The sequence below is a fragment of the Gavia stellata genome, chromosome 7 (genome assembly GCF_030936135.1).
Source record: "Gavia stellata isolate bGavSte3 chromosome 7, bGavSte3.hap2, whole genome shotgun sequence".
NCBI lineage: Eukaryota > Metazoa > Chordata > Aves > Gaviiformes > Gaviidae > Gavia > Gavia stellata.
In genome coordinates, this window is record NC_082600.1 from 565229 (window position 1) to 591386 (window position 26158).

General features: G+C 53.4%; 1 protein-coding gene across 3 annotated transcripts; it reads left to right on the forward strand.

Moving 5' to 3' along the window:
• The first annotated feature begins 1522 nt into the window (after positions 1-1522).
• On the forward strand, positions 1523-15720 carry LRFN5 (leucine rich repeat and fibronectin type III domain containing 5). Of its 3 annotated transcripts, XM_059819621.1 has the most exons (4): positions 1523-1544; positions 5923-7315; positions 8047-8759; positions 15573-15720. In XM_059819621.1, exons 1-4 carry the CDS (start codon positions 1523-1525, stop codon positions 15680-15682), a joined length of 2238 nt encoding a protein of 745 aa, XP_059675604.1. In that variant the 3' UTR covers positions 15683-15720. The 3 variants fall into 3 exon arrangements, with proteins under 3 accessions (XP_059675604.1, XP_059675602.1, XP_059675603.1); XM_059819619.1 differs by lacking the exon at positions 15573-15720 and having other exon boundaries at positions 8047-8989; XM_059819620.1 differs by lacking the exons at positions 1523-1544; positions 15573-15720 and having other exon boundaries at positions 5917-7315; positions 8047-8989.
• Positions 15721-26158: the final 10438 nt, after the last annotated feature.

Below are 26158 nucleotides of genomic sequence, written 5' to 3' on the forward strand. Positions count from 1 at the left end.
CACTGCCGGGGCGAGAGCCCATGGTCCTGGCCCGTGGCCCTGGCCCGTGCAGCGGCTGGGTGGCTAGCAGAGCCCCCAGGGAAACCTCCTGGTGAGGCTCTGTGATCTCAGTGTTTCTGGTTTTTTAGGTGCTTGGTTTCCGATTCAGCAAAACACTCGGGCATGTTTACAAACCATTGACCTTTGTGAAATTGAAGCTCCTTGTTCTCCACTTAAGTAGTTTGAGTGGCTCGTGTGCCATATATCACAGCATCTTCATTAATATGCCCCCATTTTAGCATGGCTGCAGGATGCCTTTGGTGACTGGTGCCAGCTATTTCCCCATCCTTCATCCCCAGCAGGTGAACATCATCAGCTTCTAGACTTTTTTTTTCCCACCACAAAATTGCATTAGCAAAGACCTTGAAAATCACAACTTCTGCTGAGGCCTGGAGGGGTAGGAAAGGCAGTCGATAGCTTCTGTCATGACCTTAGTGATGACAGATTATGTCTGATCCAGGCATTGTATTAGCAGCTGGCTCTGAATAGCTACCGGTGTGCTGCGTTGGGTTTCCCCGGCACGCTGACTTTGTGTAGCACATATAGTCTAAACAGAATTGGATGCAGTGGAAATCGTTTGCTAATTAATTACTGTCTCCTGGATTGAGCTGATTCCATGTGTTATGTAATTCACAGTATGCACTGGACACATTGGCAGATGCTGCATCATAAAACCTATTGCTCCCAAAGAAGATGGGGGCAAAAAAAATTTGGCCAGCCACACATTGGGTAAAAAAAGCAATCTCAGCCTGGCGTACCTGACATTTCATTCCTGCATCCCTTGGATCAATTCCAGGCAGAAATTTCAAATTCATTAGCTCTTTGCGTGACCTCAATTTGTTGCTAGAACTGAGGTGTGGTCATTTATTTTCATAGCCTGCTGCCGATCGGGTGCCTTTGAGGCGCGCAGGGGCGCTGCCGGTCACCCCGCAGGTGCAGCACCCCGGCGGCGCTGGCGGGAGGCTTTGGTGCGGCAGTGCCCGTGCGGGCTGGGGTCACTCCGGCCGTGCCCCAGTGCCGGACCTCGCCCGGCCACACCCTGCAGAGGTTTCTGGTTTGGGGCTGCCTCCACTGGAAATCCTGAATGGATGGGTCCGCGCGTGCCCGGGGGGAGTGCCGGGGGCTGCTAGAGTCTGTCGTCCTCGGAGGAGAGGTGGCTCCTAGCTGCGGCGGCGTGGATTCTCCGGGAATGGGTGGGCGAGGGGTGCCAGTGCCCGGCTCGGTGCCAGCGAGCCGTCCCCCTCCAGCAGTCCCGCTGCGCGGTGTGGGTGCTGGGGGGCTGGAGGGCCTGCCCCTGCTCCCCCTGCACCCTGCCTGAGCACGGGCTCCGTCCCAGCCGAGCGCTGGGTGCTTCTCCACGCTGGGCTGCCTGTTTTACAGCCCCTGGGACTGGGGCAGCAGCAGCCCGAAGGCCGCACTGGGAGCACGGCTGAGACGGTGCGAAGCCCAGCAGCCACGTCAGAAACACCCGGCGGGGCAAGAAATGCTGAATTGTTGCCCGTCGCGTCGGCACGCCCCACCTGAGAGCTGCCGGGGCGGAGGTGGGAAGGGGTGACAGGGCGGATGGGTCCCTGCCCGCGGGAGCCCCGGCTCTGCCGCACCGCTGTCAGACCCGCTCGGTAGCTGGGAAAGGTGAATAAGGGGAAGGACTTCCTCTGCTCTGAAACAGAAACCGCAGTCTGGGGCCAATGCCTTAGTTCAGTCATCTCAGGTCGGCAGGAGAGCAGCAGGCAGGTCTGCCCCCGCCCCGAAGGCGGCATGCACCGGGGACGGCGGGGTTGTGCGGGGTTGTTCGCGCTCGGGAGATGCGATTTTCACATCTCTATGGCAGTGAGCTGTGCAGCCCGCTGTAATTTGAAGTTAGCTTTTATAGACAGATTGAGTACCTCCAATTATCAAATTTAGCAACAAAATTGATTTAAAAATTCATATTTGTGAGCCTTTTTTTGCATGAATCACAAATGTCACATGAGGAGCTTGACTATCCCTAGCTTTTTGCAGACACCAAGTAGTAAATGAAAGCAATGAGCGCCTTCCTAGGAAACTGGCATTTCTGTATTTGTTTTATGGTAATAATGTGCTTTCTTTTTCTTCTTTTTTTATTTTTTTAAGCTAGTAATGAGAATCAGATGATGCTTTGCTTAGGTGTTCTCTGCCACAAGCTGTAAGCCGTGTCAGGGCTGCTGTCGCTGCGGGTTATCTGTGTGTAGGACGAGGTGTGCTGGGAAAGGACAGGACGTACGGCCTGGCTGACTTTCAAAGGATGTGTCTCCTTACGGCGGCTGTTCTTCTAAGCCAACAGATCCCGTGGTTCCTGCCGTCTTCTGGAATATCTCAGTTGTGGGCTGTAGCCATGAGACAGTGTACTACGCCGAGCACCCCGTGAGGAAATGCTCTGCATCCTTTCAGCGAGGCGGTGGAACGTTTTTGCTGTCCCTGCGGAGAGGGGGTGATGTCCAGCCTGGGGAGGACAACCCAGACAGGCTGTCCCTGTCCCTGCGCCGCGGAGCCACGCAGGCTGGGGCACTGGGCTGGTCATTTAGATGCAAGTGTGGTTTTGCTCCTTCTGTCAGCTGAAGTGTCCGGTACTGTTCTTCAGCTGCCAGCGTCAGTGCATCTTTGCGTGACACACAGAGCTTAGAGCGCTTGTGAGCATTTCTGCAAACACACAACTGTTTTTCAGCTTTGCTCACATTTCTATTACAGCTTATGCGACACTTAAAAAAAACCTGATGAGGGTGGATAAGGAACTATTTACCAGGCACAGCTGGACGCTGGGCAGCGGTGGGAGCCCACGGGCACCTCTGGCTTTCGTTAAGACAGCTCAGTGTGGAGACAGGCTCCCTTGCAGGGCTGAGACACGGTCCAAGAGGAAAGGCGTGCTGGCTCTTCTCTGCCCTCCTCGTTTCTCCCGCAGCACCTGCCCCCAGCAGTTCCCCGAGCCGCGGTGTGAGAGAGCTGATGGACTCGGCAGGGTTTTGAAGCAGTCGTGCTGCTGCCACCCAGCCCCGGCTGGGAAGAGCTGTGTGGCCGCGGTGGGGCCGTCGGCCCTCCCTCCCCAGTCAGGCTGCTGAGGAGCCCAGCGTGGTGCCGGGAGCCGCTCACAGGTGTGCGCTGCCTGCGGGGTCCAGACCCAGCCCGTCCTGGCCCCCGCCGGGGCTGAGCGCAGGCGCCTCCAGGAGCCCCTGCTGCGGGCACGGGACGGGGGCTGCCTTCCCAGGGGGCTGCTCTTGGCAGCGAGGGCTTGGAGCCCATCCCTCCCGGAGCTATGGCTGAGGTCCTGGGAGGTCCACCAACACCTCTCCATAAGCCCCCTCTGCCCTCGAGGGACTCGGCGCCGCCTCCTAATTCAGCGTCGTTGGCAGGCGTGCATGGTGTGCCCTCACCTCCCTGCCCAGGTCACTGATAGGAGCCCTGGAGGGGACCGGCCCTCATTCTGAAGCCCCGGGGGACAGGCGCTGGCCACCAGCCAGGTGTTGCCCCATTTGCTATGACCCTTTGAGCCTGATGCTTCAGCCCAGTGTTTGCCCATCTCGTTGTGTCCAGCTCTCGTCGTGCGCTGGGCATTTTGTCCAGAGGGTACTGTCAGAGGCGGTACCAAAAGCTCTGTTAAAATCCCTAAAACCCACGTCCACTGGCGGGTAACCTCATCACAACCTTGTCCTTTAAGCTGTGGTTTAAGTTCACGTCTCCTTATGTTGCCGTTTCATCTTGTAACAGTATTTCCAAACTTGTAAATGCACCTTGCTGATTTGGTTTTAGTCTTGGATAGCTCTTCAGATGAACTTGCCTGAATCCAAGCACATTACTTTAATCATAGCTACAAATCTAAATTAGCGGTATTAAGTTAGCAAATCTAAATGAGCGCAGAGTCCCCAGCCAAGACTGTCTGGGGACCCCGGCAGTTGTGCTGCGGATGCCCTGAGCCGCTGAGCCCATTTGAGTCTGGTACATGCCAGATGTAGGTTAAAAGAGAGAAGTCCCTCCTGGAAAGGGTGGGTGACGGCCCACGGCCGTGACTGCGGCCGCCGCGTCAGGAGGTGGCCAGCCGGCCGTCACCGGTGGGTTTTGGGGGTTGGAGTAGGCGCTTTGCTCTGCTGTGCTTCCTCCTCCATGGCTTGGCATCGCCGTGCTCCTCCAAGTCCGTTTCACCCGCGGGACCACCCCGACCTTCGTGCTGGCAGAGGCTGGGCGAAACTGAATCCACAAAACGCATTTGAACGCTGCCCGGGAAGTTTGCTTTCTGCTGCAGTTAATGGTAGCAGTCGTGGTAATGGTTATGGTAGTAACGGTTCCCAGCAGTACAGCAGTGATAGGCTGTGCCCGCAGCAGCATACTCAGTTCAGACCTCCTCTTCTTTTTTTTTCAGTGGGGACTGAGGAGTTGGAACCAGTAGTCATGAAAACCTACAGCCCTGAGTCTCGGGAAAAACAGTAAACTGATAGTGCTGAAGAGCAGGGCTTAGAGGCTGGTATTTTCACTCCTTTCTGCACTTGTTGGCTCCTCTTAGTTCGTGTGGCACTGTGGATGGATTATAGATGGACTGGACAATAGGAGCAGTAATCATTGTGCCGACCTTAAATGTCTTTAAATATCCATGGCAATTCAAGACTCCTGCTTATAGCTAGCTGTGAAACTTTGTTTTATTTTAGATGAGCTTCATTAGTACATTTCTGGGATGATAATGTGTCTGAGTAATCCGATCTGTACCCGTATAATTTTATCAGTCCCGAAGGGAGCCGAGTGCTTCATTTCCGACGTGGAGTCCTGCTGAGGTCCGTTGCTTATGACTGCACAAGTTCCCTCTCAGACATGTAGGTGCATCTCCGCAGGACTGTGCTCCCTGCCGCCCGCTTGCTCCGTGGAGGAGCGTCCGCCTTCCCACCCGCCTGCCCGCGCCGTGGAGCCAACGCTGACGCAGGGCTGCACGGAAACCGGCGCCACAGCTCTCGCGGAGCTTTTGGCGTAGTCACTGATGGATGATTTCATTAAGCTGGTGTGGGCACTGTTGTTATCTTCCTTGTTTCCATACTCTGTGAGGATCCTGGATCTGGCAATGTTAGAGATAAGGCTAATTGAACTGTCAGGCTTTCTGGGAGAAGAGTGCAGCGCTGCTGGTTGTGGCAGCCGCGAAAACAGCGATGATCTAAAATTAGTCCGTGCTCCATTTTTATTTAGATCCTTGTTGCTGTGGGGGCTTTTCTTGTTTGGTTTTTTTTTGTTTGTTTGTTTTGCTTTGTTTTATTTGCATTTTTGGGTTTTGAATGACAAAATTCGCTCCTTCTGAGTTTATTCTGAAAATAGCATTAAGAGCTTAAATGTTCGGTGGAGATGGCTCTCAACCCATTGAATTGCTGTGATTTAGAGGCTGCTGAGAGTTTTAGCTTAGCAAGTAAAGCACACATGAAACACCCCTCATTTTCAATACATAAATGGCATTATGGCAAAGTAACTCCAGACCGCGAGGTCAGGAGCATCTGAAAGCTGAGTGCCTGGAGTGGAGGTACATTGCACGGTGGGGATGAGCTCTAGCAGGAGGGGCCCGAAAGGCATTGCTGACGCCATGTGCGGTGCCACCGGCTGCTTCCAAATTGCTTTGTCATTGGTATGTCAGTGTCTGGGTGTCTGGGTGTATATGTGTGTGTATGCAAACGTACATACTTCTCAGTTACTCTTCTGGAAGGTAATACAGAAGCTCTTATGTCAGGATACGGAGAATGATAAAGACATCAGGTAACGTGATGAGGATGACACGCTGTTACACGAACCTCAGTTTCATGATTTAACCACAGACGGTTTGTCTTTGCTTTTTTATTGTGTGATTTGCATATCTTGCAGAGGCTAACAGACGTTTGCTCTCCCTTACAGGCTCTTGAACCTGATCTACAATGGAAAAACTGCTTTTGTTTCTGCTGTTCATTGGCATAGCGGTGAGAGCTCAGATCTGCCCAAAGCGCTGTGTCTGTCAGATTTTGTCTCCGAACCTTGCCACCCTTTGTGCCAAGAAAGGGCTCTTATTTGTTCCTCCCAACATTGACAGGAGGACCGTGGAGTTACGGCTGGCAGACAACTTTGTTACAAACATTAAAAGGAAAGACTTTGCCAATATGACCAGCCTGGTGGACTTGACGCTGTCCAGGAATACAATCAGTTTTATTACACCTCACGCATTTGCTGACTTGCGCAATTTGCGGGCTTTGCATTTGAACAGCAACCGATTGACTAAGATCACCAATGACATGTTCAGTGGACTCTCCAATCTCCACCACTTGATACTTAACAACAACCAGCTGACTTTAATTTCTTCCACAGCTTTCGATGATGTTTTAGCTCTTGAGGAATTGGATTTGTCTTACAACAATCTGGAAACCATCCCCTGGGATGCAGTGGAGAAGATGGTTAGTTTGCACACTCTCAGTCTAGACCACAACATGATTGACCATATTCCTAAGGGGACCTTCTCCCACCTCCACAAGATGACCAGGTTGGACGTCACGTCTAACAAACTGCAGAAGCTACCGCCTGATCCTCTCTTCCAGCGAGCTCAGGTACTAGCAACCTCAGGAATTATCAGCCCCTCGACTTTTGCGTTGAGCTTTGGTGGGAACCCTTTGCATTGCAACTGTGAGCTTTTGTGGCTGAGGCGTCTTTCGAGGGAAGATGACCTGGAGACCTGTGCTTCTCCCACGCTCTTGTCCGGCCGGTACTTCTGGTCGATCCCCGAGGAGGAGTTCCTGTGCGAGCCTCCTCTCATCACCCGGCACACCCACGAGCTGCGGGTGCTGGAGGGCCAGCGGGCAGCGCTGCGGTGTAAGGCCCGGGGGGACCCCGAACCAGCAATTCATTGGATTTCACCTGAGGGCAAACTGATTTCAAACGCAACGAGGTCCGTGGTGTACGACAACGGGACGCTCGACATCCTTATAACGACGGTGAAGGATACGGGCTCCTTCACCTGCATTGCTTCCAATCCGGCTGGGGAGGCCACACAGACAGTGGACCTGCACATTATCAAACTCCCCCACTTGCTGAACAGCACGAACCACATCCACGAGCCCGACCCTGGCTCCTCGGATATCTCCACTTCCACCAAGTCAGGCTCCAACGCGAGCAGTAGCAACGGGGATACTAAAGTCAGCCAAGATAAGAAGGTGGTTGTTGCGGAAGCAACATCCTCTACTGCTCTGCTGAAATTCAATTTTCAGAGGAATATACCTGGGATACGTATGTTCCAAATCCAGTACAACGGTACTTACGATGACTCCCTTGTTTACAGGTAAGGCAGCCCCAGCCCGCCTGCACGGGGCCCCACCAGGCTGCTCGGCACTGACGAGTTGCCCCCGGCTCCGGGCAGCCCCCTCCGCCGGAGCGGCAGGTTCCCGTGCCGTGCCGGCCGAGCGGAGCCCTGCCCGTGGCAGCAGATGGTGGGAGTCTCGTGAAAGACTCATGCAATTTTCTACTTGCAGATAGGGAAATTACCTTGAACGGTGTTATTTTTAGATAATCCAAACGGACCTCTAATCCTCTGAACTAATCTGATTGGCAGAAAGGTTGTAAAGTTAGATGAGTTAAATGGATCTTGATGCTCTCAGCTTTATGAAAACAGAGGGCGAAAGGTGTCTATAAACGTGTTCCTTGTAGTGCTGTCTGGCGGTGGCCGTGCTGGTGTGCTGGCGCCGTGCAGAGAGGTGCTGTGCTGCCGGCTGTAGCAGTCACACCGTTCAAAACTCTCTTTGCTTGGTAATTTCTTTTATGTTTTTGACGTCGTCACCCTCATGGGGGGCTCTGCCGTGCCGAGCCGTGCCGGGGGGCTTGGTGGCGACTGCTGCCGCACCAAACGCAGGGCAGGCGCTGCCGTGGGGACGGCGAGCGGCGCTGCAGGGTCGGCAGCGGGAGTGGAGGGGCTGAGCCCCGGTGGTGCCCACCACGGCCAGGGGCTGCAGCACACGGCGGGGAGGTGGCTGCGGGTCTGCCGGGTTCATTCACGCTGATTTCCTTCTCCCCCAGAATGATACCTCCCACAAGCAAAACCTTCCTGGTCAACAACCTGGCCGCTGGGACTGTGTACGACCTGTGCGTCCTGGCCATCTACGACGATGGGATCACCTCGCTCACGGCCACCAGGGTGGTGGGCTGCACGCAGTTCACCACCGAGCAGGATTACGTGCGCTGCCACTTCATGCAGTCCCAGTTCCTGGGTGGGACCATGATTATCATCATTGGTGGGATCATTGTGGCCTCTGTGCTCGTGTTCATCATCATCCTCATGATCCGCTACAAGGTGTGTAACAACAACGGGCAGCAGAAGGCCACCAAGGTCAGCAACGTGTACTCGCAGACGAACGGGGCTCAGATCCAGGGCTGCAGCGGGGTGCTGTCGCAGTCGATGTCCAAGCAGGCTGTCGGGCACGATGAGGGCATCCAGTGCTGCAAGGCTGCCAGCGACGGCGTGACGCAGTCGCCGGAGATGGGCGCCAGCCAGGACTCGGCCACCACTACCTCCGCTTTGCCTCCCGCCTGGACTTCCAGCACTTCTGTCTCCCAGAAGCAGAAGCGAAAGCCGGGGCCAAAGCCAAGCAGCGAGCCGCAGAGTGAAGCAGTCAGCAGTATCGAGTCCCAAAACACTAACAGAAATAACTCCACTGCCCTGCAGTTAGCTAGCCGTCCCCCCGACTCTGTCAAAGGGGCCCCCACGTACAAAAGAGCACAATCAAAGCCAAGTAAGTTCCTCACTTTGCCAGCTGATGCATCCCGAGCCAAGCGCAGGCTCTCCCTGGGCGGCGAGCTGATGGAGTCCCGCTGCCCCGGCAGCGCCCGGGGCGCAGGTGGATTGCGGTCCAAAAGGAGCATGTCCATGAACGGGATGCTAGTCCAGTCAGACAGCTCCGATGTGGATAGTGGAAAAGCAACTTTCTCCAGTTCTGAGTGGATATTGGAAAGCACTGTGTGACCTGCTTTTTTTTTCTTTTTTTTTTTTTTTAGTTTTAATTTTTATTTTAATGAAAAACAAAACACCAAACATTGTGTGAAACTCCCTCTTCCGGGGAATTGGATTTGGAAGTCCACTGTTGTCTCGCTGATTAATGGCTTGTTCATGCGGGGTTCTGTATAAGCCACCCAGTGCACACAGGGTTTTGTTTAGTTTTCATTTGGGTTTATTTAATATCAAAACCGAAGGCAACATTCAGAGATTAAAAAAAAAAAAAAAGGAAAAAAAAGATTAAGGGGTGAAAAAAAGCATGAAACAGCACCAGTGCCTTCCCTACTCTAGGACTGGCTTCCTGGTTCTGCAGTAGCAGAAAACAAAAGAGAGAGTTTTCACAGAAAAAGCCTTTTATAAAGGAAATGAAATTTCCTCCAAGCTAACAAATAACCACTTCTGGATCAATCAGTAAAATGATATTTTTTAAAACGGTCAGACTGTATATTTATTTTCTGTGACAATGGTGTTGCCTTTGTTTTTAGGCAGATGCTGTACAGAAACAACAACGCTGTGTTGTTATGTTGTGTAAAATAAAATATTCACTCCGTACACCAGCCAGCCTCGCGGTAACTGCCCGCCCAGGAGCCACGGCCGGGGCCCGCGGGCGCCGCTCAGCGGGTCCCACTGCGGGGGCCAGGAGGAGGAGGAGGAGGAGGGTGCCCGGGCGAGGGGTGCCTCTCCTCCTGACAGGGTCCAGCGTGCTGGGGCTGGGCACCGGTGCAGCAGCCGGGCTCACCCCGAGAGGGTGCCTGACCCGCAGTCCCCAAGCAGCCTCATCCCGCGGCAGCGGCTTTGCCTAGTGCCAGCGCTGGAAAAACACGCGTCCGTTCAGCACCAGCGATCAGGGCAGGTGTCTGCCTGTTGCTCCCAACGCACGCGAGGCCAGGTTTGCTGCTCCGGTTTCAGAGCTGGTCCCCACCCCGGCAGCCAGTGCGGCGAAGGCTGTCCCCTTCCCGTCAGCGCGGGTGCACAGAGGTGTCAGCCGTGGGCGAGGGGAGCCGAGGGGAGGTGTGGGAGCAGCCCCGCGCCCCAGCCGCAGCGGCAGGCGTTGCTGCAGTCCTGCAGACCCCCTTTGGGGCAGGGAAGCGTGAGTTGGTCGAGCTCCGGGCAGAGTGCTGGCGCCGGAGGGTGCGGGGGCAAGAGCCGGGCAGGGGCCGCGAGCAGGGCCGGCAGGTCGACCCCGCTACTGCGGGGCAGGGCTGCGCAGACGGGCACGCAGCCGTTCAGCGACCCATAGTGATGACTGATGGGGATGATGATGGTCATCTCCTTCTCTTCCTAGACTTTTCGGGGCATATCTCCTGTCAGCTCTGCGGTTTGTTTCAGTTCTCTTTACTCCCTGTGCACAGTGAAGGGACTGGAAGATGGTCTCATCTTTCAACCTGCTGTTTGTGGTGCGTGTGGGATAGAATAATTTCGGGCCACTGTGTAAGGACATAAGCATATGGCAATAGGTGATAGCAAATGAAAACCCCGTGGTGCGAGGATGGCAGACATGCTTCTGCTGCTCTGCTCCTTCTAAAGAAAAGGCTACAATTAGTATTAATTAAAGTCGTATGGTCATCACATTTAAATCAGAGACAGCTTTAACTCTGCAACATTAGTGCATTCTCAGACGCCAAACAAAAGGTTTCATACGGGCTTTGCGGCCATTAAAGCGATAGAATAGTTAAATTTTACACCCTGTGTGCTTGTTCTTGAGGGCAGCATAACCCAAGCAGATGCCTGAAGACACCCTGGCTCTAACCGGGGCAGCCAGGCGGCCCGAGCGCAGCCGTGGCAGGGAACGTCTCGAGGCAGGGAGCGTTTCCCGGCGGCCCCCGGGTCTTTCCCTCCGAAGCCCCACAGCTCAGGGCTGGCACGTGCGCCGCGTGACCCCTGTTGCTCTCAGCCATCGTGGGTTGCTCTCGGCAGTTCTACTGTCTGTCGTGGAAAAGCAGAGTCTGGGTGGGAGTGCTGTGAAGGACATAAGAAGAGGCTGTTTCTTTTTTAGAAAGCCCTTTTTCTTCTCTTGGGAAATGCAGAGACCAAAAAGGAAGCAAAGCCTCAAAATTAGACTACCCGCTTCCTGCTGGAAAAGTAAAAAAAAAGTAATAAAAAAAAAAAAAATTCACGCCTTAGATTTCTCCGGAAGTCCATGTTCTTCTCAAGGGACTGTATGAACAGAAACTAGCTATTAAAATAGTGCACCGTCAGAGGCAGTGATGTATTTGTCCAAGCTCTGGTAGTCTGACAGTGAAGGCATTGTCAAGCATGGGAAGAACGAGTGCTTCCGTGCCCCAGCGCGGAGCTGCTCTCTGCAGACAGACCCTTCACTGTGCGCTTGGGCACAGAGATAGCTTTAAAGGTTTTCTGCTGAGGTATTTGTTTCAGTCCTGCATTTTAAGAACATCAAATGAAAATGCTTTCTATGTTGTCTAAAATTGGATGTAAATGTGTCTAATGTTTTGTGAAAGTGCTGGAATATTAATAGCCTTTTGGGATTTAGGGAGTTTTATTTTTATATTTTGAACTTTTTACTCAAAGGAATCATTTTCTAAACACTGAAGCTGAGTGTTCTGTCCACAGTGCATCTATATAAGCAGCTTAGAAGGGCCATATGTCCCTGCGTTTGATTTAATTCTCTGCTAATAGGGTAGGAACGGTTAGACCTGGATAGCTGACGGTTTGCCTCGTGCAGCTTTCTCCTTCGGCAGAGCGGAGTGTCCCATGGGAATGCACTGGGCATGAAATTCGCCATTTCCACTGGAGTAACTGCAGCAGGACAGTTCAGTTCATTCAGGCTTGATTCAGTCAAAGTGTGGAAAGCCTTATGAAGGAGGAACTTCTGTCCTTTCTGTTCTGCAAAACCAGAGGTTGCCAACAGTTTGAGGCAGAAGGTGCTGCCATACTCCTTGAAGGGGATAACATTGGTAGGTCTTTGTTCAGAGCACAGTACTGCAACATTTTCTAATGCTTCAGAAATGAGAGTATGAGTCCAATAAACCCAAGCAGCGTGTTCCCCGTTTGGGTGATGGGAGCTGACTCGTAGGGCAGTCCTGGGGTGGCGGGGGAGCGGGGGGTGCGCTCTGTCCGTGCTGCGGTCCTGCCTTCACCCCAGGCTGCAGAGGGGAGTTTGCAGGGAATTGAACCAGGAGGCGCAAACCTGCCCCTCGGGGCATCGCCCAGCCTGCGGGTCTGCTCCTTGTGAGGCTTCTCGAAAACAGATTAACTGAGGTTTTAGCCATGAGATGGTGTCTTTTTTTCACAAGCACTGGAGGAGGAGAAACTACTTCAGAAATTTGTTTACTCTTCTTAAAATCGCTGGCACATGCTTCCTCTTACACCTTTTCCTAATCCTTTCCTCCGCGCATATGTGTTGTGTTAAAGAGGGCTGGCACAAACAATATTTGGATGGAGAATCAGGGCTTTGTTGGGTGAAAAGTTTGTTGTGTTAGTTGTTTTCTGTGCTGCCTTTCCGCTTGTGTTCTGAGCATGTTCTTTACAGTGAATATATGGTACTGATCCGCTCTGGGTGCCCATGTGGCTTTATTTCTGCCAGCGTGTTCCCGCCTGTTTGACAGCCCTCCCTGCGCACCCGGGCAGCCCTGCAATAACGAAGCATGAACTGGAAAGTGATGGCCCTGTGCCCCGTGCCTGGGAGAGGGGCACGGCCGCTGGCGCACACTGCTCCGGCTGGGAATGGCCTGGCAGCTCCCATTGCCTGCACGGCTGTGGGGCGGCTGCTGCCGGGGCACACTGCCTGCCCGAGGGGGTCCTGCCGCGGTGCTGCCGCGAGGTTGGCTTGTTCCTGCTGGCTGCAACGCTGCTGGACACTTGAGGCTTGCTGCCAGCAGTACAGGGATGCTCCTGCGTCCTGGGGACCATGAAAGTGCTGCTGGTCAATGCTTTGGGACCGCACAAAGCATATCCTAGTAACTCCTTAGGCACTGCAGCGCGGTCGCTGAGCCAGGCAGCCGCCTGGCATTGAGCATCCCGGGCTGGTGGAGAGACACAGAGCTGTGACGGCCGACAGTCCTGCTGCAGCTGGCGCTCGCTGCGCGCGTGACCTCGAGAAGGTGCAGGGTAGCCCTTCCTGTGCCACTGTGAAACCGTACCTAAAGCCACCGTACCCCTGCACGGAGAGGGAGTGCATTTCTTCCCCCAGTAGTTGATTCAACCAGCAGAAGTAATGGTCAAAGCTGCTATGACTTACTATCGCTTCTCTTCCTATGAATTGAGAGGAATGAAGTCTCGGAGGTACCGCTCACAGAGTGGCAACATCTGTCAGCACTGCAATAGCTCAAGAACATTCCCTGTCCTGTTCTAAGGTGCTGCTTGCAACCAGGGATCTGCTATTGCTCTCTTAAAGCAGCAATAACAACAGCCACGAAATCACACAGTGCCTTTCCCCCGGTAACTTAGTAAGTAATCTTAATGTCGGTCAAAGTTCTGGTTTAAAAGAAGCAAACCATGGCAAAGTCAATAGGGTCCTGCTTACAGGAAACATGTATCACATATTTTCCTTTTGCAAATGTGTATTCCCCGTGCCTTGCTGCGTTGTCGGGGTGTCTGGACCTGGTGCCGCAGCCTGCGCTGCCGGATCTGGCCCATGCTGGGTAAGTAACCCCCCACAGCATCTCTGCCCGGGCTTCCAGGCGGCAAAGTGCTGATTCCTTCTGCAAGTCGTTCCGCAGTGCTACACCCCGCTGCTGCCGCTGGTGCCCTCAGAGCTGAACCGTCCTTCTGGGCATCAGGCACCCACTGAGGGGTCTGGCTGGCCCCAGCCCACCCCGTGCGGGCAGCCGTGGTGTCGTTCCTTCTGTGCAGGCTGCAGGCAGGTACATCGCATTAGGCCTTGAATGTGGGGTTAAATCAACTCTGTAGATAACAATACATGTGCCATATACTGACTTTTACTGTTTGAACGTGGCTGTGGTCTTGCTTTCACAACAGTCCAGATGTCCACGAAATAAAAGTGCGCAGGTTAGGGGGGCTGAAGTGGTACAGATTAAAGCACCTACACCCCAGCATCAATAATACAAGACCCAACAAAAGGCAAATCGTACTGCTCTTGCCGACTGTAGACTTTTAATGCAATTGATTTATTCACAAGAGCCAGGCGTGAAGGCTGCTGCTGTAGAAAGAAGGAAGCTTAGCTTGGAAGGAAGGAAACTAAAAAGGCAAAAAAGCAAACGTGGCACATCGCTGGCTGCAGAGAGACCCCACCTTGGAAACCGTATGAAAATGAACGGAATAAGCTTCTGGTTTTGTTGTGCTGCAAGAAGCTGTGTCACCTCAGGTCGTTTGAAGCACTGCACTTCAGAAAGCATTCCTGTTGTAAAGCTGGAAGTTGAGACCAAGCCGGCGTGCCTAGGTTGGTGCCGAGCTGGTTTTCCTCCCGGACTGCCAGTTCTGCGTGTGACCGCCAGATTCCTTCTCTAGAGGCGCCCACCGTGTTTTGTCTGCAAGCCGTGCAATCTCTTCTGCAGGGGAAGTTTCCATTGGGAGAGGGAAATGAGGAACAGCAGTAAGGGTTCTGGTCCTGGTCTCCTTGGTTTCCCCGGGGCTCCTCGGAGCGGGTGGCGGAGGGCAGTGCTGACCTGCCAGGACCGGCAGACATGAGCCTTGGCTTCACACCGCGAGTCTGTAGGCAGCTGGGAGCTGTAACCCACAGCGAACCAAGGATGAATTTAAAACACGGTGTCTAGTTTGTTTTTATATACCGCAACTGCAGCTTTGCATTCCCTAAGGTAAGTGAAGCTGTGCCAAGGCCGGGCATGGTGGGACCGCAGGCAAGTCAGTGCTCCTCCTGGTGCAAAATAGCTGCCCCGTGGGCTGTCTGCTGCGCCGTGGATCCCTCTGGTGCAAATGGTGTGGGAGCTCAGGGCAGGACAGTTAAACATCTGCACGTTCTGTCTAAAGTGACTCTTGCATGCAAACCTCATAAAGGCAAGTGCCTGACTTGTGTCCATCCGCTGCTCCGTTCTGGTCTTTTCAGTTCTGTTCAACTTCTGGAACTATGCAAGAAGTTGAAATCCCTGCCATGGAGAAAGGCTTGGCCTCAGTGAGGGCAGAAGCAAATCTAGACACTGGAAAATTCTCTGATTCTGGAACAATGAGCTTTACTGGTTCCGTTTTGGGGTTTTGGGAGGGTTTTTTTGTTAGTCTGATTTTCCCTTTAGCAGAAGCACTGCTGTGCCAGCACTTCCAGCTGGGTCTGAAGCTGGCTGGTGGTGGCTCCCTGAGCCCCAGGCTGGGGGTGCTGGGTGCCATTAACCCTTTCTCCCATTAGCTGCCGTGCTCTGCTTGCCGCGCCCTGGCGCCCGCGGTGCTGGTGGCACCTGAACCGGCGGGGCACCGGGGTCGAAGCAGGATCTGCTGCCTGCTCCCTGCCCAGGGCAGCTCCGCGGGCAGCTCCCAGGGCTGTCGGTGCGGTGCCGTGCTTGCACTGGCCCCGCTGAGCACCTCCCGGTGCTGCCTGCCCCAGCCGGTGTCGGCTTCGGCTGCGGGGAAGGGCCAGATCCTGCTCCTTGTCCCCTCACTGTCTCTGTTTTGTCTTTTTGCACAGAAGCCGGGGCTGATCCGCAGGATGCCTGCCCGCCTCCGCTCCCCGAAAACATTGCCACCGACGTTCTTACTCGGCAGAAAACAATACGATTCCAACTCACCGAAGATTAACGTGTTGCACCATGCTCACCCCGCCGAAACCTTTACTTGAAGCTGCAGCCGAAGCTAAGAGGCCGTCAAGGTTGGCTGCGTCGGATAAACTTTCTTCCCCCGTTCACAGATTGCCCATCTCCCATCTGCCACATGAAGTCTAAATACCTTTTTTTCTGGTGTCCAAGGTTTTTATAAAACTAAAAATTACGATGAAAAATCTGGTGGCAACAGCTGCAGTCCCAAGTCATGTTAAATGTCGCCAGTGGTGAGTTCACGAACTGTAAACATGGTAGCTTATATCACCTGAACAAATAAATGTTTTACTATGAAGGCGTGGGCATGGTTGATCCGGAGGGTTTTGTGCAGCGGCAGGCATGCCCTTCTGCGCACGGTGCTGCTTCTCCGCACCAAAGGGCCCCGTGCCGCTGGTGGTCTGTGTGCCCAGCCGGCGATGGCGGGGGGTTACCTGTGTCTGCAGCGTGGGGTGGGCGAATGCCTCCTCACCGCCCGTGGAGGGTCCAAGGCTCTGCTGTGCCCGGCCTCAGCCCCAGCCCGCGGCTGCCGGTGCCACCTGCCCAGGACGAGCGGCTGGGTCAGGCACGGATGCGGCAGGAGAGCAACCCGGCTTTGCTCCTTGGGGCTGGGGAGGGCAAGGGCTTTGAGTGGAGAGGGAGCGCCCCGTCTGCCCCTGCCCGCTGTAGGGAAAGCCCTGGGGCACCAGGGCTGCTGGCCCCGCAGAAACCCCCTCCCTTGCGGCCAGGCTGCCCCTCTCCGCGCCAGGCAGGGAACCTGGGATGTGGTGGGTTACGGCACCACGAGCTCCTGCAGCACCGTGTGCTAGGAGTGCCATGAAACAGGCAAAGCACGGAGCACCGCTAGCTGTTGTGCAATGTCAGCCCTAACACAGAAAGCCCGGGGCGGGGGGACAGCTGGGGACTGGCCTGGGGCTGCGCCCCTCCCAGGGCTGTACCAGCCCCTTTGGCCACGCTGCCAGCCCAGCGTGACAGCGGGTCTCCCCATCACGCCTGGCTTCTCAGACAAGACCGAGGGGTTTTCTGTTTTTTTTCTTTTCTTCCTCGACAAGAAGCCCATATGGTTTACAGATATAATTATAGCTTCTACGAAAACCACAGTGAATCAACCAGCTTCAATATAACTTCTGAAGAACAGATTACAGCTGGTATAAATATTTATTGTTGGCGGGACTGGCTTCGTATCAGCTGTGTGAAGGGCAGGAGATGGAGCTGCCCAGATGTGGCTCACCCGGCCCAGCTGCTCCCCGTGGTGGGGACTGGTCCCACCGGTGGCTTCTGCCACACTGTGCAGGTGATGGACCTCAGCCCAGGCAGCTGGCTGAGCAACTCGCCCGCGGTTTGCCCGTCCCAGCAGAGACACCAGCATCTCCCCCGGACAAGGCACCCATGGGAGGAGAGTCTGAGCTAAGCCAGGAGCCTCACCCTTTGGGATTCCTCTTACGCTTTCTCCTCTGATGGCTGCAGAGCTGAGGGCGGCAGAGCCGAGAGCGGCAGCCAGGGTTCACCCCAAGGCGTCAGCGATGGGGACCCCAAGCTCGCCGGTGGGGCCCGGCACCCAAGAGCTTGTGCATGTGCAGAAAACTCAGTGCTGGTCCGGCCCCGCAGACCCCAGGGATAAACGGTCCGTGTTTCGTCCAATGCACAAGAATGCCATGTCAAATGGGGACTTCAAGGGGAAAAAACCATCAATTTTGATCAGGAGTTGGACTCATTGCTCTTATTCTCACAAAGCGTGGCAGGGAATCTTTCTGGTGCTGCACATAGCCTGGATTTTATGTGGATTATAATAACAGCACGTATTGCTCTTCCCTTTCCTTAATTTATAGTGTAATCAGTGTTTGAATTCTGGGAGAGGATGAGCCCAAAATAAACTACTTTTCAATAAAATGTTTAGTAGAAATTGATCCCACAAACTTACCACCTCCTTTATTGCAGTCACCAAAGTGACTTCCCTGGTGAAACTGCAGGACAACTGACCTTTCTCAGAGCAAGCAGATGACACTCAGGTCTGCGAAACAGCCAGGCAGAGTGAATCCATGACTCAGAAGTGTGAGTTACAAGAAGAACTGAGAAGCTGCTGCTTCCTTTTGACATCCCGCGTTAGGCTGTGCAGCTGCTGAAACCGTTATTAAACCAACAAGCTCCAAGCTCTTGCCGCACAGACCGTATCAGCTCTCAGGATTTCATTTCACATTAATATCATGTTATTACCCTCATTCAATGGCTCCAATTTCAAGCTTTCATGCACATAGCAGAGCTGCTTTTCCCTTGCTGATTCCTTTCTATATCCTTTTAATTAATTGTCAAGGTAAGTTCCACCTGTCAGCTCAATGTTAGTTAGAAAGCCAGCTTTCACTGGGGCAAGGTTTGCTGAAGGGAATCAAATTTTCGGAAAAAACCCTGGAAGGTCTGTGGAGTAGATCATGCCAGCTGTACACGGTCATTAATAGTCCTGTTGGTGGACCAGCAATAGGGGCTGCTTTGCCCAGGACGGCTTCAGCAGCATTTCGTCCATGCACTCAGAGATTAGAGGAATATCATCATATCAACAAGCAAAAATGACCTGTTGTAGAGACCCAGAACTTTGATACTTACTGAAGAATCATGCAAATCATCTCAGCTGATAAAGCTGAAGGAAATTCTGGCCCACGAACAGCATTTTCTTATTCCTGGTGGGCACTGCACCAGCCGATGCTTCCGTGCATCAGCATCCTCCGCCCAGCCTGGGACGCAGGGTGGGCTTCTCTCCAGGCGGGCGGCTGTAATGCTTTGAAGGCTTTCTATGTGAGTGACCACTCGGTGGTCAGCGTCTTGGTGCTCACCAAAGTAAATGAATGGATTAATATTGGAAAATACTTTTCTTAATAGGTTGAGAAAGGTCAAGAAAACATGTCTATAGGCACTGAGGAGCTGGTGGGGAGCCGGTGGTCCAGGAAAGGCAGATGGGGATGCAGCACCCCCCCCGCCCCAGCAGCCTCCTGGGGAGCTCAGGCTCCCAGGCAGCCTGGCGTGCTGCTCACAGGGTCTGTGTGAAGCCCAAACAGTGGTGGTGTGATGGGTTATGTCTTAGTGTTGTTCCAGGGCATCTTCAGGGACAAAAGCCCAGACGTTACTGCAGCGTGCACCCAGCTCTTGCAGTCCTGCAACGCGCTAGGGGAGCCAGTTGGGAATTTTCTGATTAAACCTTGTTTTCACAGAAATACACAGATTTATCATGGTCTTGTTCTGATTTTGTTGTTTCTTGGTTTTGTTTTCTTTTTTTTTCAGTGGGGGGAAAAAATAATTGAAGAAAAAATTTCTGTTCAGAGACAAATTAAACCCTAGAGCACCCTGTAGAGGATCGGTTCCTGGGAAGCAGGAAACCAGATTTGACTAGATCTGCAGTGGGGATTTGAATCTCCATTTTCCATGTCTAATGCGATCGTCATTCAATATTGGCCCCAAACTGTAACCCCAAAGTAGTGTGGGCATTTTTCCTCCTCTGCTCCTAGCAGGAAGCAATTGCCTTACCGTGTTCTTACTGCAACCAAAGGACTGCAGAGAGGGCTTCGCCTTACCCAGCTGCCATGAATTGCTAATGGGTTACTGATGACTATTGCTGCATGGCAAAGCTGGGCTGCTGTGCCTGGGGTTCACTTTTGCTGCTGCCCCAGGAGCGAGGATTGCAGGAGTGCCCTCGCACTGCGCTTCAGAGAGAGAGGTCGTATCTTGACTGCAGAACAGCCTTACGGTGGCCCTAACCTCACCGCACTGAGAGAGCAGCAAGGTGCCCTGGTTTAACCATCTCTTTTAACCACTGTAAACATGGGCTCAGGCTGTCCCAGCAGAATGGTGTCACCTCAGCCCCGAGGGCCAATTCTCCCTAAGTCTCTGTGTCTTGTGAGTGAAGACGTTCTCTTTTCTCACAGGTGGCAGAGTGCCTTTTTCACAAGCCTGTGACAAGGGCAGACAAGTCTAACGCCTGAGGAGGCATGGACCCAGGGACCGGCCGCGGGTGCTGAGGATGCGTCCTTAGGATTAAACACCACTGAGTTTAATAGACGCTGCTAACAACTTACTTGGTCTTTTTTTTTTTTTTTTTTTTTTTGTTCGGTTTTGGGGGTTTTTGTTTGCTTTTAATCTTCTGGAAAGTTTATGAGACTACAGAAGCACTTCCAGGCTGCACTTCCAGGTTGTCCGTCTACTGTAGGATGGCCAGGTCCTGGGGCAGCAAGAAGTTGGCTCCTCTGGGATGTTTCCATCTGAGCAGGGGATGTGCACCGTGCAGGAGCTGTGTGCACTGCAAGCCAGCCTCCTGATTGCTACCCCAGCTGTGGGATTTCCAGAGGCACTTTCACAGAAATCTGAAGAACTGTCCATTTTGTTCACACATCCAGTGCCAGTGGCTGTTGTCTGTTTAGCGCATATATGGAAAGAAAATAGGCAAAGAACCCTCTGAGTCCTACTCACTGCGATGCTGGTAAACATCCTCCCGCCCTTACCAATTCAGAGAGTTCATTTTACAAGATCTGCATGCTGGTTGCTCCCTGCGCACCTCTGCAGACCACCTACAACCGTGGTGCTCCATGGTGCGTGACAGTGCCCCTATGCATCTCCTGCTTCAGTGTGGGACTAGCTCACCCCCCGTGAGCCCCCAGCTCCAGGAACCGAGACGCTTCAGCACGACCCAGCTCGCCACTAGGAAGTCTTTGCCGTGTGCTGGCTTGTGTGGCAGCCCTGCCCGTTGCCCCTGCACGTGGTAAGGTTTTACATCACTTGATTTCCTGAAGCATCATCACTGGCCATTTCTGAAACAGGATTTCCTTTGTGGTTGTTTCCCTTTGTAGTTAGTAGTCATTTCTCCTAGCTTGGTTTAAGACTGTGTTTAATGGGCTCCCTGGACACATGCAAGCACGCTCCCCTGTCAGCGCTCCTCCAGTTGTGGGCTGCAGGCAGGCTTGTCCTCGGTGCGATGTGGAACATCTCCCAGTGGGCTGCGGGAAACTTAAATCAGACACAAACAGGCTGTCCTGGCTCCGCTTCTTGCTGCTTCCCCTATTTCCCTCCGTCCTGTCAGAGCCCACTGCAGACTCAGAGCCTGCTGCGAGAGTTTGTTGGTGAAGGGTGGCACATTCCTGCTTACACACTGGTCCAGGGCTGCTCTCCAGCATCAACTCTGAAAATTAATCAATGAAAGCCAGTGGGAGAGAAGACAAGGTGGTAACACGGAGTCCAGGAAGCCCCCAGGATAGCCACTGCTGCCGGAGCTGCTGGTGCTCCTTACTCAGGGGTGTCCCCCAGGAAGACCCCCGGAGAGCACACGTTGTCTGTGGACCACAGAAGGACACCAGGCAGCTGCTGAGTGTGCTGTCAGCCCCCCAGCACCCTTTCAACACCTTGGATGGGGTCTACGTGTGCCAGACTACTGCTCGACAGTCAATTGCAGGATACAGCGTCTTTGTACGGGGTGGTGACGCCTTTCCCAGCTGCACAAGATGGACACAGTGGCAAAGCAGAGTTTTGTCTTCATCAAAAAAGCCTAGTGGAAATTAAAAGCATGGGAACTGAATACAGAAACAGTCCGACAGTGGGAATCAGGAGGACTGGGAATGGTGGCTGGAGACATTCAGTCCCCTCCTTTCCAGTTGCAGGGAACAGCATCACATAGTCTAAATGAATCAGGCCCTGCTGAAAGCCTAGTTAGATCTCTCCTCTCCGCAAATCCTCTGAGGGATCTTTCCAAGATATCCATCAGACATTTCAATTTGTTGCCTCCTCATGCCATTTCTTTTTTGCTGATATTGCCTCATGACACAGATTAACTTTTTCTGACACCTAGGTGTTTTTCTTACAGCATACCTGTAGAGTGTGTCATACCTGCTCTGATTCAGCTGGTTTCCCTGACTCCCTCCATCCCCCTGGTAATTATTCCTGTTCCCCCTCCTGCTCTCCCCCCCCAACTCCTCTTTCTTCACTCTGATAGTTGGGGCATTGCACACCAGGGCAAAATTTGCATGGTGTCACTGTGACCGCAGCTACGGCTCAGTGGGAGGGTTTGCGTGGGCTGTGGTTGCCTGTCGCTCCGTGCCCGTTCCTCCCCGACTGCCACTGCAGAAGGGGCCGCTGCCCAGCGCCAGGCTGGGTCTGGCACCCAGCATCTCTTCGGGCTGACCCTGCACTGTGACTCGCTCATCATCTCAACTGGTTTTTTTCTACGACACCTATTACAGTACATATTCATGTCTCAGAAGATCTTTAGGACTCTGCCCTAGGATACCAGGCTCGGTCAGGTGTGGAAAGCAAACAGATTAGACTGTCCCAGGGCAAGAGAAATACCAATCACAACCATGCCCGTGTCCCAGAACAACCTGTGCAGCAACAGGTTTGGGGGACAGGATTGATAGTAATGAAGATGCTTTCCCTCCGTAGCACATGCCTTCTTTGTAGTATCAGCCTTCCTTGCCAGTGAAAATGTGTCCAACTGTTATCTGTCAGCAAAGATACAGTAAGAATGACTGAGTATGCTGGGAAATCGAAGCAAGGAATTGCCTTCAGTCCCTCTACCAAAATACCAGCCATCTGCTGCCATCCTCTTTGGAATCAGCACCCATCGCTCTTGGTCCTGCCTGCGGGGAGTGAGCAACAGTCTGCATCCCCAAAACCCAACCGAGGTAAGAGGAAGGAAAGGGCAACTGCTCTTAACCTTAGTGATGAGTACAAGTTTCAAAATATTCAGAAAATGTTATTTGACCAAGTGGGTGAATAGTATGGGAATGTGGAAATGATTCATTGCAATCTCATTGGAAGTGGTGCTTCGAAAAAAAACTGTTTCAGCAAAACCATAGCTATAGCTTACTCATACCAGACACGAGTAACTCTTTTACCTGTACTGATGAAGATTGAAACCAAGAGGTCAAAACACAGTTTTACTCTATTAAAGAAGTATTTCAGCAATTCTATGGTGAAGAAAAAAAAAACAGAAAAAATTTGCCAGAATGGGGGATAAAGCCAAGAAGACACAGGGACAAGTGCTCATGAATTTGTCCTGCCCTTTTCCTCACACCTCTGGCAGCTCAGGCCGACGTCTCAGAGGAGTCTGCCGGCCACTAAGTGGGGGTCTCCGGCAGGCGCGGGGTCCCGGTGCCGTGGGGACTGCGCCAGCCCCGTCCCACATCCACGGCTCTGCACAGACCCACACCTGGGGATGAGCTGCAGCACGGCACCGCGCTCAAGGCACACGTTAGTGAGTGGATTGCAGCCACTGCCCATGAATTAAGACCCCTCCTCGTGCGCTGGTTCGGCACTGGAGGCAAGTCTTAGTGATGAAGCATTGGTTATCAAGGAGCAGAAGCCCCAGCCACGCATTCCTGTGCCACACAGCTGGTGCTGACCAGAGCCCTGTCCTGGCAGTGCACACCCGCTTTCCACCCTGCCGACAGCCCCTCTCTGGTGTCTGCTTTTCCAGCTGGTGCCTGCCAGGTCTCACGTACCACGAGTGCAAGCAGAACTGCTGGGGTGAGTTAGAGCCAGAAGGAGGACGCGAGAGGTTGTCACTCCCCGTTACTCTGCCAGAGCAGGACGTGTCCCCGTGCCTCTCTACCCGAGATACATGCATGCTGCCCAGGGAAGTCCGCAAAGCTCCCTTCAGGGGCGCTAAGGTGAGGACTCGGGGGATCAAAAAGCTTCACAGTTGGGGCCATCCTTCTCCGCCTGTGACAGCACGTTTTGGGAGAGGTGGCACTGACCTTCCCAACAGCACGAGGAAGCTGCAAACACCTGAGAAGGTGCCTTCCTTGGAGGAGTCCTGCCACTTGGCTGGAACTCCACCTGCGTTACCACGGGCCCGGGGTCCAGGGCGAGAGCTCTCAGCTATCGGTGTCTCTGGGGGATGCAAAGGGACCTGCACAAACACAGGTGGTGAGTGCAGCCTCCAGTTCCCACCCAGCCCAGATACACTGGGAGTTCTGAGGCCAGTGGGAAAAAACTTTAATCTTTGAATTGTAGGCCACCTTTTAAGTTACCACATGTTTTCCTGTAGCTTTCTCCATAAATTTTGTATACATGAAATCTGAGGCAGACTGGTTCAGTGTTGACACAAGCCATTGGATGACCGTTGTCAAACAGGCTCCAAAGAGACCTTACCTGGCTACAAGACAGTAAAAAATGTGTGAGATAAGGACGTCAACATGCTGCTGTCATCTGCCTTGATGCAGGCATTTCAGTGTTGAATAATGACAGGGCAACCCCTTTCTCCAGTTATGTTGGAAATAATGTAGTCCTTTGGAATTCTTTCAGGTTGCAATATCCACTGCCACACCTGCGCTTATGCTTCTGAATGGCAGTGATTATACAGCTCTTAAACATTCATTCTAAGTGGCCTAATATTAATCTTCATTATTTTAGGAGTATTCATGCCTAAAAAATCGCCTGACCTTTAAAGTCCTAAAACCCTAATGAATTTTAAAATACATGGACTCCAATCTGTGTCTGGACTGATCTCCTGTCACTGTCTCGGAGGCCAAGTGTGGTGGCAGTGGGTAACTCACTGCTGGGACCGACCCTTTCCTGAATGTCAGTGACATAAACAGGTTTTTGTGTATTGGCATTTTGTGCCTGGCCTCGGGGGGAAGCGGGGGAGAGGTAGGACTTGCGTGGTCCTGTCCTGCCTCTCCAGCTGCTGACCGAGTGGCTCAGGCTGGACGTGGGGAGAACCCTTCCCCTCGGGGCAGCGGAGCTGGGAGGAAAGCCTGTGGGATATCTGTCCGTGGAGGTTTTTGAGAGCCCATGGGGAAAAGCCCTGAGCAACCTGGTGTGAGCCCAGGGCTGACCCTGTCCCGAGCAGGGGCTGGGGCAGAGACCCCCCCGGGGTCCCATCCCACCTGGGCGGTCCTGTGTTTACGTGAGTCAGTGCAGGACCAAGGGGATGGTCTTGGCTGAAGGTAATGGTTACGCTGGTTTGATTCACTTTGCTTCCGAGTTTACTTCCCAGGGAACAGTCATGCCCTGGCCAAGGCGGCACATCGCCCTGCGCTGCCTCGGACAAGTGGGGAAGGGAAGTTACACGAATACCTGCAGAGGGGGGGACGGCACTGCCTTTGGGGAACGGCCATTCCCACTGCTTCTACCACTCTCTCCACACAAGTTATTTCAATGTTTTGACTTGCAGTTGTGCAGTTTTCTTGAACAGGCAAATATAGCACTAGTAGTTTTCTGACATGAGCTTGTCGTTGTGCTTGGCAATGGCACCGCTTGGTAGCTTTTTATGGTGACCAGCCTGCACCCACAGCATGCTCAAAGAGTAGAGGTGAGTCAAGGTGAACGTGATTTTCATGTAAAACCAATGTATCTTCCTGTGCTTCTCAGGCCTCTTTTATAGGACCTTTGGTAAGGGGTCTTTTTAAGACAAATACAATAGCAGTCTTTGCCAGCAGCAGCACGATGGCCACCACGGAGCACGGGGCCGGCATGGGGCCGGGAGCCTCTCCTGGCTGGCACAACCTTGGGGAATTTCTTGGAAGTCCTTCCCCCGCCTTCCGAGGTCCTGCCCAGGTACGGTGTGAGGTTGGGTCTGAACCAGCAGAGAAGCAAACGCAGCATCACCAGCAGCGCCTGCAGCAGCGGGGCTCTTCCCCTCCCGTTGCTGTTTGCCTTTTTCAGCCCTTCTTGTACGGGAGGGAGGGAAGGCGAGTCCTTTACATTACAGCTAGCCGACAGCCAGCTTTCCGAGGACATCTGCCACCAGTTCAGTCGCCTCCTGCCTTGGCACATAACTCATTGTCTCAGTTAATTCAGTCTGCAGGAGACGCGGTGCCCCTCTCTGCCCTGCCTGCTCCCCGGCCGTGCCGCTGAGCCTCTGCAGCCCCGGAGGATGTCGGCAAAGAGGGTGGCATCCCCTCCCAGAGCAGGGGCCGGCTGCTAGCTAACCCACGGCAAGGGGCAGCACACGCTGCATCCAAAGTATCTCCAAAATACCAAACGTGCACTTGTGTTTTCTCCCAGGGTTTCACATTGACTGTGCCTCGTCCTAGGGTGATGGAGCCCAACGCCAGCCAACGAGCAGTGCCTGGTGCAGCTGGAGAGATGACGATGACTGAAAACAGCTGTCCGCCCTCCCAGCCTACAGACCAGCCCACCAGCGACCTGGTATAAAAGTGGCCCAGCTGGGGCTGGGGAGGCAAATAAGGAAGAGGGGTGGGGTGGAGGGGCTGCATTTGATTGCTCTTTGTGAAACTGAGCCAGGAACAGCACTGGGGTTACCCTACAGAGGCCTCCCAGAACCAGCCTAACGCATGTGAGAGATGTTTGTCTGCTTTGCTGGGATGAAAGGGTAAGTTACAAAGAGGAGGAGATGCCATCCCAGAGTGTGTCCTGGACACTCTCTCCCTTGGGGGTTGGTGGTGAGAGCCCTGCATGAGTCCTGCCTGTGCTGGAGGAAGGAAAGCAGCCCCAAAGCCTGAGGGTGGTTCTGACTTGTGCTGTG

What these genes read in the sequence shown, in the direction of transcription:
- LRFN5 (XM_059819619.1), top strand. Translation starts at nt 1,523, where the DNA reads ATGCTGAATTGTTGCCCGTCGC. An exon ending in GCTGAATTGTTGCCCGTCGC is followed by an intron (nt 1,545 to 5,922) that starts GTCGGCACGCCC and finishes CTTGAACCTGAT; the next exon opens with CTACAATGGAAAAACTGCTT. An exon ending in GATGACTCCCTTGTTTACAG is followed by an intron (nt 7,316 to 8,046) that starts GTAAGGCAGCCC and finishes CTTCTCCCCCAG; the next exon opens with AATGATACCTCCCACAAGCA.